This window comes from Ischnura elegans, chromosome 4, assembly GCF_921293095.1.
Source record: "Ischnura elegans chromosome 4, ioIscEleg1.1, whole genome shotgun sequence".
Lineage (NCBI taxonomy): Eukaryota > Metazoa > Arthropoda > Insecta > Odonata > Coenagrionidae > Ischnura > Ischnura elegans.
In genome coordinates this window covers 90,547,108-90,567,351 of record NC_060249.1, presented here as the reverse complement: position 1 = coordinate 90,567,351, position 20,244 = coordinate 90,547,108, and the positions used below count along the sequence as shown (strand labels likewise).

General features: G+C 38.7%; 1 protein-coding gene across 1 annotated transcript in view; it reads right to left on the bottom strand.

The window, feature by feature from the left end:
• LOC124156893 (paired box pox-neuro protein) overlaps nt 1-20,244 on the bottom strand; it is a 183,932-nt gene that overhangs the window by 39,550 nt on the left and 124,138 nt on the right. The window contains exon 3 of the mRNA XM_046531379.1: nt 11,928-12,148. Within this exon, the coding sequence (XP_046387335.1) occupies nt 11,928-12,148 (221 nt within the window). The remainder of the gene's footprint in view (nt 1-11,927; nt 12,149-20,244) is intronic.

The window sequence follows — 20,244 nt, the reverse complement described above, 5'->3', positions numbered from 1 at the left end:
TTCACTTTTACCTTCCTGTTGTCCGTGTATGATTTATTTAGTCTCGCCTAATTTATGGACACCACAACTTTTTTAATTGACTAAATGTTTGTGCGTTAAAATTTAGCTGTCTCTTTTGGCCATTAGTAACAGTAGCTCTTTTCATGACTCGAAATCGATCGTACGCAGGAACTTCCGTAACTGTGTGTTTTCAAATTACAAGGTTGGCTTTGTTTGCATCTCTGTACTCCCTAAAGGTACTCGTCCTGTATTTGCTCTCGTAGCTGTCATCCTACCAATTCTGTGTTTGCACCCAACACTTTATCATGTACCTTGAGTCCATATGTAGGTCACCGCTGTGTGTACGCAACTTTGCGAGGTCTCCTAGGAAGCTAATGGTAGCGAAAAATTGCATGGAACAGGGATACGGCCCGGTAGAACGGCGCGATACGGCCAAGGAAAATAACCGTCTCGTCCGGCTCGTGCGACCGTGCGCGTGAATAAATGATCTCTCATGATTGATTTTCTGCTCGCGAAGATCCGCGGGGAAAATAACAAAATGATATATAGCCACGGATGGGTCAAACGAAAAATGTCAACGTCGCGACAACGATCCGTCTTGGAGGTAATACTTCGGATGAAAGAAATATGAAGACCAGGACTTCTGAGATCCAATACCGAGATTGATGGCTAAATTACAGTGTGAAATTCTCGCGAAGGCATTCACCACGAATATTATAATATAGGAGCGGCCTTAAAATGTGTTATCACTCACCAAGCATTTAAGTGTGTTTACTTAAGTTGGTAATCTTGTCGCTGACGGTCAGAGTAATCCGAATTTGGTGGGTAAATAATCTATATTTGAGGCTGTTAACAGAAATTTAAATTCGTGGTGATGTGATCTTTCAGATTAATAACTTTTAAATAGCACTCCTACTGTAGATATTTTATTGTAAATATGGAAAGCAAATAGATCCCTCAGACCTCATCGCCGCTATACGGACATTTATGAAAAGCAAATGAAAATGCGCGCAAGGTGGCAACAAAAATGTCGCTTCATCGGAATGGGCTGGTGCCTCTTATATGCATTCTTATGTGTGGGCTAAGCCATCAGATATGTAAAGGAAAAGGATTTAAGTGTGCAGGAGTGGCTGGGGCTTCCGATGCATTTTCTCCAAGTTAGGAAAAATAAAAAAAACGACGATTAAAAGTTAAGTTAAAGAGAGCTAAGTATGTTACTTTTCCTAACGTAAAATGGAATTCTCAAAGGCTAAGGCCTCAAAAATTCAAAGTATGATCTCAACCTTGTTCGACATTACCTAACTAGCAAAATCACCGCTAGAAAAATGTTTAATTTTAAAAATTCCCAATTTTAAAAAATGTTATTTTTATTGATATCATTGCTTATTGCTGATATTTTGGCCTTTTTCCAATATATTCATAATTATGAGTTCGTACTTTTCCTGTTCTACCGTTTCTTGTTCATAATGTCTTCTTTCTAACTTCTTGAATTTTATTAAATAGTGTGTCGGGTAAAACTTTATAGAAATCTAAGGAAGATAAACATGCATCATAACATTGAATCAATCCATTATGACCGTTCCTCCTTAATGGTTCGAAGCTGGATTATGATATCTCAATTGTTAAACGATTCGCCCGTTTTGACTTTCATCCATATTTGAAAAAAAATACTTAGTACTCTTTATTGTTCCTGAGCGAGCCTCGGTACGGTTGTTAGCCTTTCTTTCCATATGGCAGTTGAATCGTATCTCGTGACAGATGAGCGTGGATTTTGCATTCGACGTTCCATCCCGTGAAGATTCTCGTGCCTGGCTTGCATGGTTCCGCTGGAGAGATAGGAAATCTCACTGCGGGAAGGATTTATTTAATTTATTTTTTCGAGTCAATTAAAATTTTTCCTTTATCTATCGAACGTAAGGCGCTAGTCCTTTTTATTTTGGGGGAAAAAATATTCTCTGAAGTTTAGATAATTCTCACAGATTAAACGGAGATATTACCAAAAAACGGATGCCAGCTCGTGTATGGAATAGAATTTTTCTCATAGTTTACGTGTTTGAAGAAGACGTCAAAGCTGCTCCCAGTTTAAACGTGATAAATGTCGTTTACTACGTGTTCTAGAAAGAAAGGGTGTTCTCGGAGTGAACGAAGTTGATTACTTTTGAAAGAGCGTTTAAGTGGAGCAGTTTAAACTAGATAATTCTCACGGCGGTACATAGGAAGTGAACCTAGTTACTAATGACAACAAAATATCCCAAATTAAAAGATTTCCGCCGGTTTATTTTTTTCTTTGAATTATTTTCTAGGAAGTTTCCTCACATTTCGCGGAAATTCAAACGTGTAATGAAGCCCTCTAAAACAACTCATAATTTGCGCGTACAATGTGCACTACTCAGTCATACTCCCTCACACTCGGCCAAATCCATCACATTCCATCTCCAATGAGGACAGAAAGCGTTACTTAGTGGAAACGTTTTGCATTTATGCTGCATAATACCGAGTTACTCCTTAATTCTGATTTTTTAATGTGAGTGAGTAATTATCTTCCACTCGACAACCTGAATGAGTTACCATGAAGATATATAAAAAAGGTGAATGCGAGCCTATTGGAACAGCTGATTTCATCATCTTTGTTTTTTTCTACAAGATGTAATCCCATTTATATTTTTATGACACAATGTATTCACATCTTCTTCACCCATGCCTCAATCACATTGCACATCGGTATTGTATGTATGAAGTTTTCATGTTTCGTTTAAAGTTTAGTATTTTGTTGCTATAATAGTAGTCAGAGAATCGCTTCGGATAATGTAGTGTTCTCCGAAAATGATGCGTTTTCCCCGATTATTACGTGCCTGAGCATAAGGAAATATTGATGGAGGGGAGGGATGCAAGTGACTGTGTTTTCTACGTGGCTGAAGGAGAGTTAATAGCTCTGCATGCGGTAATTTGTAGATAATGTAATCGGTTGAGGATGAAGTGAAGGAATTCTGATAGTCGTGATAGGAGGAATGATATCGAGTAGCCTTGGTATACAGTGTAACCCTTGCCTATGCAAGCAGGAAAACAGTTTGTGTGAATTGCTTGGAGAGAGGGAAAGAGGGACGTCTGGTGAGGTTATGAATGTTATCATGTCAAAGGTAAATGCAGTAAATATATATTATCCAATTAAAAAAATCACTACTGTCAACTAATTACCTGTTTCAAATCAGGTAATTCAGGTATCTTATGTTAGTTTGTGATCTAGTTTGAAGTAATTCCTCTGAATTGCTTATTCAAATAGGTACTTGAGCTTTTTGATGTTCGACTGAATTTATTTTGACTGATCTGCTGCCCATCTCACCGTTCTCATATACACTATTCCATAAATTTAAAGATGGATTCTTTTGTTTTGAGGTATTATTTTATTATTATTACGGATAATATTCTTTTCTGGCCTTGGAACATAAGATGATTTGGCATATCGTTCCGCTATTACTGCCATCTCGCTGCTACTGTGGTCAGCATCACTTTATGATTTTTTCTATCAACTCAAGGCTGCCTCTAAAATATCATCTATTCATATTTCCAACACCTCATCTATTATTTGTCTCCGAGGACATGGATTTCAAAACAAAATCCGTTTCATCCTCTCATACCCTTACGTTTGCTTTCGAACTCACGCTAATCATATGCTTGAGAATATGAATCTAAATTTGGCACTTATTAATAGGTATAGAGTGTATTAAATTGCATTGGCAGGCTATCCACTCTGGCATTAAACAGTTGCTGTGTCACTAGAGCCAAATAATCATTAGGCGTCGAGCTATAATTATACTAGGAGCAAAATTGGCAAAAAATATAGTTAATAACCTTACTCAACATTTTTTTCACACAAGGTTAGGAATGAAAAGTTTGGCTAGTTTGCTAGTAGCACGTGTCCCTGGTATAAAATACTTTTTCATCGTCCAATGAAGACTGTGGAGAGCACTTTGACAGGATATTTCATTTTTTAATATTCTTCGAAAATTGAAATGGCGGTCGTCTCTTGGCTGAAATATTCCTTTTAGCGTTCGCCCTTGCCTATGAAACATGTAATTATAGCCACCAATCTACTCCGAGCGATCAATCATCGGAAGGGATAAAAATCCATTAGAAAAAAAGAGAGCGATAGATAAATCATTTGCAATAAAACAAACTGTCGCCCGCGTGTATTGGTATATATATTTTTTCCACACGGTCAGCAGTTTTTTTATCCTCCGAGGCAGCACCTGTCGCTTTAGATATCGGAAGCCTTTTCCTTGGGCGGGATGGACACACACGAGAGAATAATAAAGTGAAATTTTAACCCCTTCCATTCCGTGAATACATTCCCTTCCGTGTCCGAAGCTAGGGGAACGTGAAAGAATTCTGCTGCGATCAATTCTTATTCCGGCAATATTTCATGCGCAGGCTCCTGTTAAGAAGGTAATCCTTATTCATTCTATCCCTAAGGCCTCCTTTCTCCCTATTACACCCGGCCCTGGGGGTTTTTGGTCCGGGGAAACCCTTTCCGTCTCTTAGCTATCCTGATATATTGGAATGGTGAGACGTTTATTACCACTTTCACAGATATAGTGGAGCACACAGGGAATGGTCCCTTAAGTCTTATTCTCCCGCTAACATCCACTCACCAACCAGCACCACATCTGAGGACAGACGCCCGAGATGAATCATACCAAGAGGGTTAATGAGATAAAGTACGAGAGTGGTTTAATAAGGCCGTGACTTTTTTAACTAGGAATTTTTTCAGCAAAAAATGTTTTATTTCTCAACATTATCTCCTTTTATCTCAATACATTTAGTCCAACGTTTTTCCTATTATTTTAATTCTTCCGAGATAATAGTTTTTGTCAAAGCTCTAAAAATAGGAATTTGTTTCAGTGATTACCTCTTGGTTTGACCCAAATCTCTAACCGTTCAGCCATTTCTTCTGATTCGGAAACGGAAAGTAGTCGGAGGGGGCTATCTGGAGAATACACAGCATGGGGTAGAAGTTCGTATAGAGATTATATAAAGGCTTATGCTAGGTATTACATCGTGAAAAATGCGGGTCATTTTGTCTCTAATTATGTCTGATATAAGGGGTCTTCAGGTTTCTCTATATTCTGATGTCAATTTACTCGTAAGGCATCGTTTTTGCGGTGATTCAAAAACTTTGAACATCGATGTAGGTGACGTTGCGCGCATTGCGTCGAAAAAAACTCCCGTGATGCCGCCGCCATCGAATTTTTGCTGTTGGCGCACAGGTCTTCATTGAATTAGCTTCATTGAAATAGCTTAGCTTCACTAGCGCAGCTAGGAATTAAGGCTAAGGGGGGTTTTAGGCGCAACTAATACCTGAGGAGCCGGGGGAATGGAATACGGGAGGTGCGGGTGCCCTCCCCCAGAAAATTATTAAGATAAATAGTTCAAAATTTTGAGTTTTGCGACTTTCTTAGGGATATTTTATTAATCCTTACACTATTCTATAAGCAATATTTATACAATTAAGTAAAATGGATCAAATTTTATAATTTTTCTGAGTTCTGGGGAGATAACCCCCCACAAACCCCCCTCGTTGCGCCACTGCATGGTAGTGTAATTTGTTATTATGCGTAATATTTTGATGACCGTGTTGTGTGCATGTGGGAATCCTCTTGCATGCTGGTGATTGATCACCCCCTGCCAAACACCCTAGAGATGGCTCCTAGGGCATTAAGTAGATGCGTATGGGTAGGTTAAGTGCTGCATGACTGGTGTGGAATAACTCTTGCCACACACCCTGGTGGTGCCTTGCACGGTACCTCATAGATGTAGTGAATAATTAGCTGATGCCGGACAACTACAGCATTTATTTGTCGGACATTCTTATGCAGCAGAAGTTTTCGGCCTTCCGCAGTGTAGTGCCTATGGAATCTTATCCCCACCACCCTTATCAACACCTTGCTCCCGGGCTTAACACTCCTGTCCCCTTCCCTTGTTTTTTATACACCCTTCCCCGAATCATTGCCCTTATATGGTCTTCCTCCATCTTCGTTGTATCGCAACTGTTGGCGTTGTCCGGCGGCGAGCATATATTTGATCGAAATCCGATCGCTTCATTCACTTCCTCACCCCTTGTTCCACACTCGACCGTTGCGTGCTTGCCCTTTGATCTTTTCGGCAGGGGGGACGCCATTTTGAGGAAGCGTGCCGGTTACGGCTTACGAGAAAGCCTCGGTTTCAGTGGTATTAGAGCCCGGTAGTGATGAAAACATGTCGGTCAAAATCGATTTTTCGAGTAATCTATTTTTAATCGAAATGAAAAAGAACACTTTTCAATCAAAATCGAAATTTGAACTTGGATCGATTAATCGAAAAAATACATGGTTCTTTTCTTTAAATACATTTTTTATAAAATCACATGTATTATACATTAAAAAAACACACAAAATACAAATTTGCGATGCAGAAAAAAATCCCAAAAAATCTGTTTAGAATATACATGTTGAGGTTGAAATTTCTTCCACACATCATTCAAGCAGGGGTCGGGTAGTCTATGAAAATTCTCTTCCACCGCCGGGATTTGAACCCGAGCCCATGTGGTGGAAGAGGATATGTTTCGAGTAACAATATCACCTGTCATCAGGGCTACAAATAGCTTTTTTTGCTGAACATGAAAATCCTTGTCTCTATACTGTTTGAACTTTGAACTATGTTCACTAAGGGATACATTTAGTCACTCGCCATTAAAAAGTACCTATCCTCAATTGGTAAACCTCATTCGTGTTGACGGACCCTCAATAGTTATTCATTTATTCTTGAATGGAATTTGTAGCGGGCTAGGCTACTGGCCTGATGAATCAAGGCCGTCGGCAGTCCTCGTTTGGATTACGGGTATTAACGAATTTTTATGACCAAAACCTACTCGCGTAGTTTAGAAGGAGCATATCCGTTACCTTTACATAGAATAAATATTTTTTTCCAATATTTAGGGGCTATATTCTTAGCTTTTGTCCATACTCTGACCTTAAAATATAAATTGAGGTGAGGAAATCTGCATTTTTTTCCTTTTTAAACTCCATTTTTCATTTTTAGAGTTAATCGCAAGATGATAGTGTTTCTTATATTACTTGGTGTCACCTCAGTGGTCTAATTTTGTTTTTTGCCTCAGGGAAAGAATCATAAATATAATTACAAATGTTTAATACCATTATTAAGAATTTGTCTTCTGAGGTAACAGACACATTGGAGTACACAGTTTAATAACATGCTGAGTTCCTCTTCTCTCAAACAGTTCTCATCCGCATCACTGTACAAGTTTATCATCAAAGAATGGTGCGTTTTCATTAAATTCATAGGAAGAACGTATGGATAGGGTGGCAGAGATTTTTTCTAAGGCTGTCCGATCCCTGCTTGAGTTCCTTTTGGAGGGCACTTAAAGTGCAGCGCTGTCCGTCGGATGGGACGTTAAGCCGTGGTTCCCCGTGCACCTTTCGTAAGGACTAGGCTAATTTCGATGCCGGGTTTATCGCGCACACATAGAAATTTACAAATTATGTAGAAAGCTATTACGGAGGCTTCCGCGGTGATTAAATTGACGATTGGTTTCCGGGTTAATTCCGCGTCGACTCATTTTTGGCGGACGACAGTTTCGGGCGCGTTCCAGCTCCCGTCGTCTTGTTTTTAGACCCGAAGACGGGACCGTCTGCGGGACGGCACCGTCTGTCCGCCATACTGACGTCCGCCAAAAATGAGTCGACGTGGAATTAATCCGGAAACCAATCATGTAGGAAACTGTTTAAGTCGACAAATTTGAAAAATAAAAAACGTAAACTATTAGTAATTCTGTTTTCATTTAATTATTTTATGGTGATCCTGTATTATTGTTGAAGTTGATAGTAATTGTTTTAACGAAATGTTAATTTAAATCACAAGGGAAAGTGTTGAATTTTATAAATAAGCAAAGGGTTGTCAAGGGTAAAAAGTTTTTGATAAGTTACAAGAGCAGATAATTAAATAAGTTAAAAGAGACAACAACATCGTGTATAATTGAGAAGAATAATTGAGTCACATTAATTATTATCAAGCAATCCAAAGTAAATTATGCGAAATCAGAAAATCCTGCGATCTATGACCAGTGGCGATTTGTTGCACTCCAAAAGATCAACTTTCACGTATACGTATGTAACGTATAGCAAATGATTAGGGATCAGTAAAGTCATCTCTCAGTTTCTACCTCCGCGGGCGCAGACAAAGCAGCGCGACCTTCGCATGGTGATGGACGTGAGGCGTAGTGGGGTAGATGGAGCACCGTAATTATCACTGTTTGCCTACTCTCCCAAAGGACTGCACAGAAAGGTGACAGCGGGCCCTACCATTACCGCTTGGCCGGATCCGTATGTGCGCCTTCGCTCCTAATATCTATCAATCTTCACGTGACCGTTTCTCCTAAATTATAACTTCCTCCCCCTCTTTCCTCCCCCCCCCCATCTCACGTGGCTTAGGCCCTCTGACCATCTCCAGATATCTGCTCCCTCATCCCATCATTATTATTTTTTTCGAAGGCGATTTGCATATTCATGACCCCCAAGAGAAAGGGCACACATCTAAGTATTTTTCGGTGCCGTGGGTCGGAAGAGAGAACACTCCCAGAATGCGTTGTGGAAATGCTTCTAAGGAGGGAGGTGGATGAAAATTTTCTTATAATTTTTAATTATCGGGATCGTTAGAAGGTGATAAAAAGGTGTTGTTGAGGAGGAATAATTTTATCCCCTACCACTCACCTCACCTCGTTATTTCCTTATTATTTCATCCTCGATATTTTTTTTCTTCAAGAGGGGCGATCTTGTGGGTTTAGCATACGCTTGTTATGCTCCTGTTTTTTCCGTTGCTCTTCGTCCATTCTAGCGTTTTATAGAGTGCCTCCCCTGAGAGTTAGATTCGTATTTTTATATTTATGACCGCCGGCGGGAAAAGGAGGGAAGGAGTTACGGGTTATTTGATTAATTACGCAGAGTTCTGTCCACTTTTTTTTCTTCATCTTCGGCTTGTCGCGTGCATATAAATTTCCAGTGGGTCCGTCTTCTCGGAAAGAAAATGGGAGAGGCTAAGTTATGCGTGGATCCTCTACCATCATAGTCTTTCCCGTTCCATTTTGTGGTATTTAATTGAAAACCAATGTGAATCCATCATCTTTTCTCAATCCGAAAATATGAGGATATTATTCTAAGGAAGAAATAGTGTACACCTGTGGACATTATTCATATAACTCTCCACGTTTCCCGCCCCGGTTTTTTTTTTTTTAGACCGTATCGATTTACGGAAATTTGCACATGGGATGGCCAGTGGCTAAAAATCACATTGATTGATCGCTCTTTTGGCTCCTAAACGCTTTTCGTAATCGAATTAATGCCTTCTGTGAGCGCGGCGAGAAGGTTCAACAACGTAATTATTTAAATTCTCCCTTCCCCGCGAAATGAATTGGATACAATGGGAAATCACAATGTTTGTTCATAGGACTTGAAGTATCATATGTCAGAATCCATTTGCATTGCAAATTTTTCGGCTCGAAAACGTTCATAAATCTATGTAAGTTTCAATTAAGGGGCAGAAAACATTAAAGAGTTCGCATAAAATTCGGATTACAATCAATTATGATAAATACGTCCACCTGGAATGATAATTTGTCGGCTTTCTTCAAAGAAGGGACTTCGTAGTGCATATATTCTCTTTACAAAGGATGAGTAATTAACGGTATAAGTTAAGGTCGAATTCACACCGTATTTCTTCTGCCTTATCCAACCTGGAGCAGAAACATAGTATACTGCTCGGACGCAGATTCACTTTTTTGGTGTTACTTAAAGTATTTTTCTCAGGTTTTACAAAATTTCTTCATAGGACCAATGTTTTGCGTTAAAATATATTCTGGAGATTCAAAATGCCTGTAAGACGCGGTAAGATTTGCTGTTGGCTGGACTTTGTGGTCCGGAATCCTGCCCTTGCTGCTTTGGTGAGATGCAATCCACCATTTCAATATTTTTAATTGTGATCAGAAGCACGAACTAAGGAAATGGAACTTTAAAAGTGTGTTTAGATTAGTGTGACCTTTCCTGTGTGAGTAAATCATTTTCTCTTAATCACTTTCTAGGACCTTTCTCGTTTTCAGCTAAAAAATGCCCTCCAAATACTCTGATATAAAACTATTAGCTTAATGAAGCAGAGCTCCATTTTAAGCTTAATATTTACATAATTATACCTACTGCAATGTTAAGCGCAAGATGTTTTATATATTTCATTAGTAACTGCTGCAGCAATATTTAAAGGCTCTAAGGTAATGGTGAAGTACATACTAGTTATATACTCCCCTCTCGAAATATTAGTAATTAAAAAAATCTGTTTAACTAATAATCAACAGCTTCTTTCGTTAATCTCTGTGAGTTGTTGTGAAGTAATTGAAAGAGTGTTTAACAGCCTTTTCCCGTACGGAAGCCTATGCATTATAGGTGTTCATATTTCGCTCACTCCCGGGTTGTTTCATATCGCAGTCGCTACTGAAGGCCCTTCACTGTTTGAAACCCCAGTAGTTACGTATTTTTCCATTCTATCTTTTTCTAGCATTCAATAACATTTCTTCTGTTTAAAAAATTTTATAATGTAAACTTATCTTTATTTAGCAATGAAAAATTTTTTATGAATATGCTTTAAATTTTGGTTTGAAATAATTTTTCTTCCCAATTTTTTACGAGAGCTATTCATGCTCATAGTACATGAAAGATGGGACTCATTTTTTTCAGTTTTCCTAATAGTTTCATAGTAAGGTGCTCTCTAATGTGTCTGGTAGTTGTCCTTACCTCTGACATACCCAACTGTGTCAGTATTCCTTGCCCAAAATCTTTCAATTTTGCTGATATATTTTCTGCGATCATAGAATTTCTAGTTCCAAGATAGTAATCTCTACGATAAAACTTCCCGTATGTTGCTAAAGTTTTCCGTTGTTCTTCCTCTGTATAATGGCGCGCAATTCCTTCGATTATCTTGTTTCAAGTTAGCCCAGGATCTGATGGGCATGCTCAGTGTTGCATACAATGTGATACAGAAAGAATTATCACATTTTTGAGAGAGTATCTAGCGATCCGTTTATTACGAATTTTAAGTCCCTTTCATTGAATCTCACACCATCTGCTTGTGACGCGCTCAGGCGTTTGTATTCGTCGCCGAGAAAATGATATTATATATGCCTATATCGTGCATACTTCTGTACATACCCTGTTTTTCATTGCTCAGGCTTATATTATACTACATACAATATTAATATTATATATTACATTTATATTTTCGGAGGAAATAACGGCAGACTTGCGTGCGAGTCCATAAGAGTACGCTGCTGACTATTCCTCGGTTAATTTCCTTGAATAATGTCTATGGTGTAAGACATAGATTTTTAAGTTCTGGCTTTAGACTCGAGACTGTGACATTCCGCGTATAAACATGATTCCTTGTGACATTTTATTCTTGGCAGTATCAAAACCAGCTTGTGTTCTATACCCAACATCATTCCGCCAAAGAAGAAGAAGCCTTGGCAGTTTGAGAGGTGGAGCATCTGGCGCTTATTCGTGAGATCAGGGTTCGAATACCTGTTGGCAAAAATAATTTTTCCTTTGTGATTTTGTTGCAGTTTTTGTGAATAATTTTCAATCGAGATAAACTAAATTGTAACTGCCTGTACCCTTGCACGTTTAGAGTGAAGTCCACGTCGTGAGGTTGTGTCACTATCAGGCGTTTACTTTCAAAATTCGCCGCCGGCAAAATAAAATTTAGTATTGTGAGCGTATTAGGAGCTTAGGAGCGCCATCAGTTTGAAAATAAGCGTTTTATTTTCAATTTCCCAAGGAAAAACTGAAATAGTATTAGCCAGTTAAATTGTGCATGTAGGATAAAATTCCTCATACCTTGGTTTTGCTGCCGCCGATGGATCCTGGCCTGATGGATCCAGTTTCGTAGAACCGCGTGAGAATCTTGGAGACGCAGCCGTGGGATACGAGCAATCTCCTCGAGATGTCGCAGGGCCTCACGCCCAGCAGGGCCAGTTCGACAATGCGTCGTCGGACATACTCTGGCAGTGGTCGGCCGTTGACAAACACGCCACCCAGCTGGTTGACACCCGCTTGCCCTGTGACGTAGAAAAAAGGACAGTTGGCATGTTAAAAAGTGTGGTCGTTTTCTCGGTTGGCATTGTAATTATAATAATAATAATTTATAATAAATGTATTACAATTTTATTTTTGTTCTATTTATTTTTTAATCTTTCATGTCTTCATATGTTAATTTATGGTAACCATTATGATCCATAGTCCTGAAGAAGATATATGAAATATATTGAAACGTTGGCAGACAATTTTGCGTTCCATTCTAAAACCTATACTCCAAGACGTTATTCGTTATTAAATTTATTTCTCCAAATGTCTAAATTTTACAACTTTGGTAAAAAAAATGAAGGAGCTTAAGGAAACTTCAGTGGTTAACACCAGTGTAGATACTACTATCCTTTAATTTAAATGCAATGCTAGTCACAAAAATTATCAATGTATCCATTATTATCATAATATCCAATTTACAGCTTGAAAATCACGTAAAAAGATATTTTATGTTTGAACCAGGACGTACGACTTGGTACAACATGATGCAAAATAAAAATTCTTCCTTCTAGCTTTCATTTACTCAAAGATCAAGCCCTAAGGTGTGCTTGTGTTTGTGAGGTTTTAGAGTTTCTAGATTTATATTTGGACCCAGGCCACGGGCACACTGTCGACTTTTCAGGGCCAACAAGTTTTACTTAATTTACTGTATTTTAGGTTTCAAAGACAAACGCAACTCGGAAGGAACTCAGATGAAATACTGGACCCAAATACTATTTGCCTTAGATTATTACCCTATTTTTTCTGTATTTAAGCCATTGAACGCTAATACAATCCGTTGCTTTGGGCACGAAGCAAAAATTGTGTTCCCTTCAAGCTGATTTGTTTTCCCTCCTTCATTTTATGTATAAGAAGCCAGTAAGAATTCTAAATACCATAAATCGGTAATTATAGCTTTCGAAGCGCTGCATTCATTTGAATAAGTTTCAGCTGCAATTTTAAATCATTGACGAATTAGATGTATAACACTGATAATTTTTATTGAATTAAGTCCAAAACCATTGACTGCGATAGCTAAACACGTATTCTAGAGTAGGTAATAGAGGCCACTAAAATCCTTGTCTTACCTATTTAGAGACAACGAAAGCTGGAATTAGCGAGTGTGTCGAATGATTTCTCTCAAGAGATGAATTAGGGGTTAAGAATTACGCGATGAGAATAATACGAAGTCGCTGACACTCCTGAGCACCTGCTATAGGTGTTCAACACTTCCTGGAGGATGGATGAATGATTTGGTCGATAAATGCACCTCACGAATGTTGCCGGGAAAACAATTGATGCCGGGATTTCGATCGATCAACACCAGATGTGAACATAATGACAAGGCGGGTTGCGCTTGAATTGGAAATTAATGATGCGTTTATAAAGGCGAGATGCATTCGATATATTGAATATCACCCGACACCCTTATAAGCTTTACTTTTCTGTTCGAAATTTCAGTAAATATTCGTGTTCTGCAAGCCGATGTTATTGATTCTGTATGTAAATTTTGTTATCGATTACAAACACCTCCGTTTAAATTTCCTTCTGGTGCAGCTGCATTTTTCACTTGCGTGGAAACTCGTTGTTGACAGAAAAAAGAAAGAATTTCGAACCAAAATTCCCGGTTATTGGCGGTGCTCGAGAAGACGTGGCGACGAGTTTTCCTGCACTTTTGGTCCAGGAAATTCGGGAGTCTGGACGTATCTTCGAAATTATCCACGGTTTTGTGGAATCATTGCAGCTGCTCGTATTTCTTGAAAACACGATCCGTGGAAAAATTTCGGTGCATAAATCGGCGGAACAAATGTGTCATCCAGAAAGCCATCTCTTCACAGCCTTGAACAAAGAAGTTGGTGTCCATGATGGAGCTTGTTTCACTTCAACATTACTTTTCTTACTTGATCGTTCGTAAATAAAATGATGTGGCAGGCCAAGAGAAAGAATGTAAATATTGGTTCAAAACTGAAAAATTATCTCATAGTTTATGTCAAAATGTGTATCGAGACGTTGTCCATAATCCCATTCTGAGATATGTAGTGAAATATGGAGTTACGCATCGGTAGTGGATGTATGCCTTCTTACTTAGTTCCAGGAAAAAATATTTGTTTTAACCTTTTTTACCTTCGTGTATACAGAATAAATTTTACTAGTTCGCAGCGCCTTGCATACACATGACTCCTGTTGGCGTGATCTTAACGTCCTCCATTCTATTACGAAATGGGGAATTATTCCAAGGATTCAGAAGATGGAAGGGAAAATAGGCTGTCACCCAGATATTTTCATTATACGATTTGACACTCACTTATAAATCAAAGATACAAAACTAGGAGGATTTTGTCATCTAGGAAATACTTCCCAGCGGTACCTACCTAATTTGTTCATTGGATTTCAAGAGAGGATCATTTCTCCGCATTATCGATCACTTGATACTGGACATACTACTGGCAAGAGAATGATGCCAGCCAGAGGGTTCGGGGCAGAACAAGGGAAGTGGAGAATTATTGGTAAAGTATTGAAAATACTTATAGGTGTCATTAGTTGGAAGCGTCCAGTGAAGTCAGTAACTAATGAACGATGCGGCTCTTGTTGGTTTAATTCTTTAAAAATGTCAAATTATCCATTTGGTTACTTCACGTTGAATATTTATCTCCTGTTTTATTGGAACGGTAATGAAATTACATGGCATAAATTGCCTCTGCCTATTTTAAATTTTTGCTTAAATATTAACAAACATGCATAAAATCATTTCACAATTGATAAAACCAGTGTACTCCGGTACGAACAACTTTTGGTATGGTATTTGGAGGAGGCGACCGACAGCTGAGGTCATTTGCGCCATGAGGGAAGGGCAGGTAAGGAAGGGTGGAGAGAAACCCGGCGTCGGCGTCAGCCTGATCTTAACGAAAGGCGCCAAGGGGACCACGGCTTAACGTCCCATCCGACGGACGGAGTGTTGCGCTTGAAATGTCCTCCACACAACATTCAAGCAGGGATCGGGCAGTCTCTGAAAATTCTCTGCCACTGCCGGGATTTGAACCCGAGCCCGCCGGGTGGGAAGCCAACACTCTACCCACCACACCAACCCGATCCCCCCGAACAACTTATACTTTAATTCAATTCATGGAGCCAACTCATGCATAGTTGAAATGTGCCTAATTACCCGAAGATTTTCCCTTGCGTTTCGATCCATCGTAATACTTTAACCTGTTTATTTTACTTACTCAGTATTGTATTCTTCGTTTTCCTGATTTTCAACTTTTCCTTTTCCCAGTAAGAGGGGAGAAATTAAACACTTCGTGTGCCTTCACTGCATGTAAATCAAGTAAGTGTTTTCCTTAGCCTCGGGCCAGTAATTTCCTTGGGGGCTGGGCAAAAAAGTAATTTGCAACTACCGATGGCATTTTCGCTGCATACTTTCCCGCTTTAAGCTGGAATTTATAAAACCAATCCGTCTTTGGCCGCCTTTGAGAAAAAATCTGACCGTGAAATCATTAATGGTCAGTTTCCAAACGTTCTTTGGAAACCTTTTAAGATATTCCAAACCACATCCGCTTTTTTATACTTCTCTCCCCACTGTTATAGACGAAATCGCATTATTACTTTAATTATACATAGTTTTTTCTTACTTGGTCACATATTTTACCTTTTAAACTTCTCTCGTGTTCGTATTCCAAAAAACCTGATCGTTTTCTGAGGCTAATGTCTAGGGCAAGAAAATCACATTTCGCGACTGATTTCTGCGCACAAAGAAATCCTCGCAAAAACATTTCAATGTCATTTTCTTCTTTCATAGTTAACATCAACGTAAAATGTCTTTTTAGAGCTTGCATTGTCGTTCAATTGAGTTTTTTTTGTATCGTCTAGATACTCCGATCCTTTTAGCAGCTCTTAGAATGAATTATGGCGTAGATGTATATATAAAGGAACTATACATTTACAAAAGAACAAATAGAACAAATGATAGCAAAATAGTCTGAGACAGGCATAGGGAAAGAATAGAATTATTAGTATAATGTTGAAAATAATTTCACAGTTAATGTCAGGATGTGTATCCAGACGTTTTCTTTGAACTCATGCTGAGTTAGATTGTGAAATTTTATGCAGCCACGTATAGTCAGTCACGCAGTATATATATATTAATGATCACACATTATTACTTTGTTCCAGGAAACAATTTTCTTTATATATTGTTCATTATTACCTTCGTATATATATTTTTATAATAATTTTCATGCTCGCAACACTTTTTTCTGTTATTTATTTTCCTTTGTATTAAAAGAAAATATACCCTAGGACAAACTGATACATTTTCTATTTTGGTTGTTTACTGATTATTGTGCTGTGTGCATTGTATTGGTTAATTGATAGGAGACTGTAATGTATACTTGAGCCTCATAATCACTGGTTTCACAATCACTAGTCGTTGTTTATCCAAATTTGTACCGTGCTAAAGGTTTGTATTATGCGATGAATGGCAATAGAAGCACTCAAAGCAAATTTATTTAAAATGCGGAACAAGAGAAGACTACTAGCATAATACCTGCAGCATTACTTGCAAAGAAAGTATATTTTATTGTTGAGTTCCGCACGCTTTGAAATAATATCCGTTTAAAGTGTGAATAGGAGATGCAAAGTCGCAATGCGTAAGGTTATTTCTTTTAGATACATTTTTTAATAATTTAAGCGAAAATTAAATGCCCACCATGTGAGTGAAATCACTAGTTTTTCTTTAATAATTGAAAATTGACACCTCTTAGAGCAGTGTGAAAATTACGAAGTCTCCTGGTGATTTTATATGTTATAAATTCGTCCCACCCTCTCTCAAGCTTACGTGTGATGTCTTGAACGGCTAAGCGTATCTTAGAGAAGAAAAATTGATTTTTGTCCATTCATCACAAAGAAGGCGAGTTCTGATCGGTGAATTATTAAATATGCATGCGGCGAACAGCCGTACATCAAGCTGCTTTCGCGAGAGAAACATACGCCGCCGGGATGGACCACGCGTATCTCATTTCGTTTCCTTCACTCACACGCATTTTATTCAGCTCCTATTTCTCCGTCACATTTGTATATAAAGTTACATCCTCTCCATCGCCCTGTCGTGAGTAATGGGCGCTACGTTATTGATACCCGTCGACCAGGAATAATGTGGAATGTTTTTTTAGATTATCCTTTCTCTACTCGTTATAATTTTATATTTCTGGCATTATTTTGGATTTCACGTCTGGGGCTTTCAAAATTTGCATTTCTAAGATTAAAAAAGTTAAAAATAATAATTATTATTAAGATAAGCTTCCATTAGTTGACGGTTCAGCTATTTTCGTGTAATTTCTCTTCATCGTCATAAGTAATCAAATCGAAGACAGGTTTGACGCAGTTCTCCACTGCGCTCTACTGTCTCCTAACCATATATTTTTCACGTATTTAATCTGTCGTATGAAACTCAATAGGAGTTTCCTTCCTCTGCCTGTCTTCCCGTTTACAAGTCCTTCGACGTTTGTCTTCATCAGGGCATCATACCTAATGATGTGGCCGATGTAGTTTTACCGTCTGAAATTGAAATGAAAGGTGGTTGCACTTTTTCAGAATGATAAATGTCTTGAACGGAAAAAAAGATTAATCATTCTGGAAAAGTGCAGCCGCTTTTCATTTCAATACGCCGAAATTCCACTACAAAACTCCCGAATCACTTTAACCTTTACCGTCTTATTTCGTTCCATTTACTTACACGCATTTTATTCAGCTCCTATTTCTCCGTCTAATTTTGTATACAAAGATCCATCCTCTCCATCACTCTATCGTGAGTAATGGGCGCTGCTGCATTATTGATCCCATTCGACCGGGAAGAATGCGGCCCCGTTCACTTTCACGGGAGGGAAAAACCACACCCAGACCGCCAATTCCTTTCTCTCGGTTCCCTCTACTTGGATGCTGCCCGCTCTCAAATCTCCATATCCCGCCTTGGATCCATATCTTCATCGCCTCTTAAACGCTCCATCAAGCCGCACGCCCCTTCAGAGCCAAAGATGGAGCGTTACCATTCTCGGTTTTTTTTTACTCGCGAGTGTTGGTATGACTGTGCTCAATCGGCGGAACTGTTAAGGAGGTTCCATTGAGAAGAAAAGTAATTGATACTTTATTTAAAATAAGGAAAATGCTAGTCTTTCTTTTCTTAAAATTTTATCGAGTAGGTACAGATCTTAACTATTTATTTTAGATTAATCATTTGAAAAAATTGGACTAAAAATCCTTTTTTTTTATTGAATCATGCAGCGATTCTTGTCTATCCGTCGAAAAAAATAAAGGCCGCAATAAGTGTGTTAAATAAAAACTGATATATATGCGGCGTCATTACTTTATGATAAAAGTGTGTGTGGATACCTTGCCGTAGATAGATAGGTACTTATTTCTGAATTATAAGCTTATAAATTTTGTGGACGAAATTCAAGTTCGGTAGTTGCTCGGAAATGGGACGTATGTCTACTCAGACTGCTGGAATTATTTTGAGGTAAAAAATGTATTCGTTGACATTATTATCATGAAAAAATACTTTTGTTCGTCTGTAGGTATACTATGTGGTCTAACTTCAAGTTTTTCACCGAGTGCTGCAATATGGGAAATTACTATTAAAAATGTAATTTGTGAAAAGTTCGAAAGAAAAATTTGTCTTGAATCGCAAAGCTGCTGCGTTACCGCGATAAACACTCCATGAAATCAATCACTCCACTCCGTAAGTTTCGAGCTAAAGATGAAGCGTTGCTAATTTCGTTCTTTTTTTGTTTTCGGTCGCACATGTAGCATGGCAGTGGCTCGGCTCAATCGGCGGAACGGTTGAATCTCCTCTTCTCTCTTGAACATCGGGAAGGGAGGATATGTTTTGCGAGGAGTCACGTACCAATGTCCGTATTTAGTAGCGCCCAATAACTCCATTGATAGCAGTGCGAAGACCGTTCATTGAGGAGCATGCGTTCTGAATGTTGGTGGGCGATCCTGTTTTTTTTTTACCCTCAAAGCGGTGGGCTCGATCGCGGGGAAATTACTAGGTTTCGCACTCTCGGTAGTTCCTCCTGTTTCCAACTGTCTGTGAGTTGAAATATTCGATTAATGTCCATTGATCTCATAATGTATGTTTTATGCGTGACTAAATCAGTTGCCCTGTTTTTATAATGATGGAACGCATAAAATCCTAGCGTGAGCGTTCATACGTGGTGTTGCTTTATTGCCTTATTTATGATACCTACCAAGTACCTTCTTTATTAAAATTTTGTGTTGCACGGACGTGCAAAAGCAGAAAGCAAATCACGTATTCTTTCAGATAAATTGTTTTCGAAATGATTTTGCAATCGATATTTCTGGATACGCTGGTGTCCATTTGAGCTACCTATGAAGTATGGACACTAAAGTCTCCTTAGAGGTGCCCACAAATTTGTTTGTTTTCCATATATTCCGCGAGTTTCTTCTTTATTTTCACCTCAACTCATTCAATGTGGTTTATTTCAAACCTGCCGCGCGAACGGCGGTGTAATTCACATTAGTTACCGTGAGAAAAATTCCCCTAGCCCGGAGTCGAACCACACACCTTTTTCTTTCCGACTTCCGAGGTTCAACGGTTCTAGGAGCTAGGCAGAAAGCCAAAGATCCTTGCTTCGATTCGCGGTCCAGGTAATTTTTTTTCTCGTGGTCATCAATGTCACTTCATTCAACCTTGTGGTAGCCGGAAACAGTGGAGAAAAAAATCTTCTGGAGAAAGGTTAGACACCGGGTTAATTTCGTCATTGGTTTCTCTAACGAGGCTACTTTTGGCTGAAAGTGGGCTGTGATTGTGGAGTCATTTGGCCCCTCCTAAATGAGACCGATGACTTTTTTGTCGCCTTTCGGCCCGTCATTTTCAACTTGTTGTTAAATAAGGAAAATTACTCTTGGTGATCGAATTTTCGAACGACTCAAAGGATAAATATCATCATGTTACTTACTTTTGAACAACTGCAGCGTTGCACTTCCTGTCGTGTCCTCTCCGTAAATGTCATCTATCATCAATCAACACGATGCGCCTGGGTATTTTTGTGAAAGTGAGGACCTTTCGCCAAAC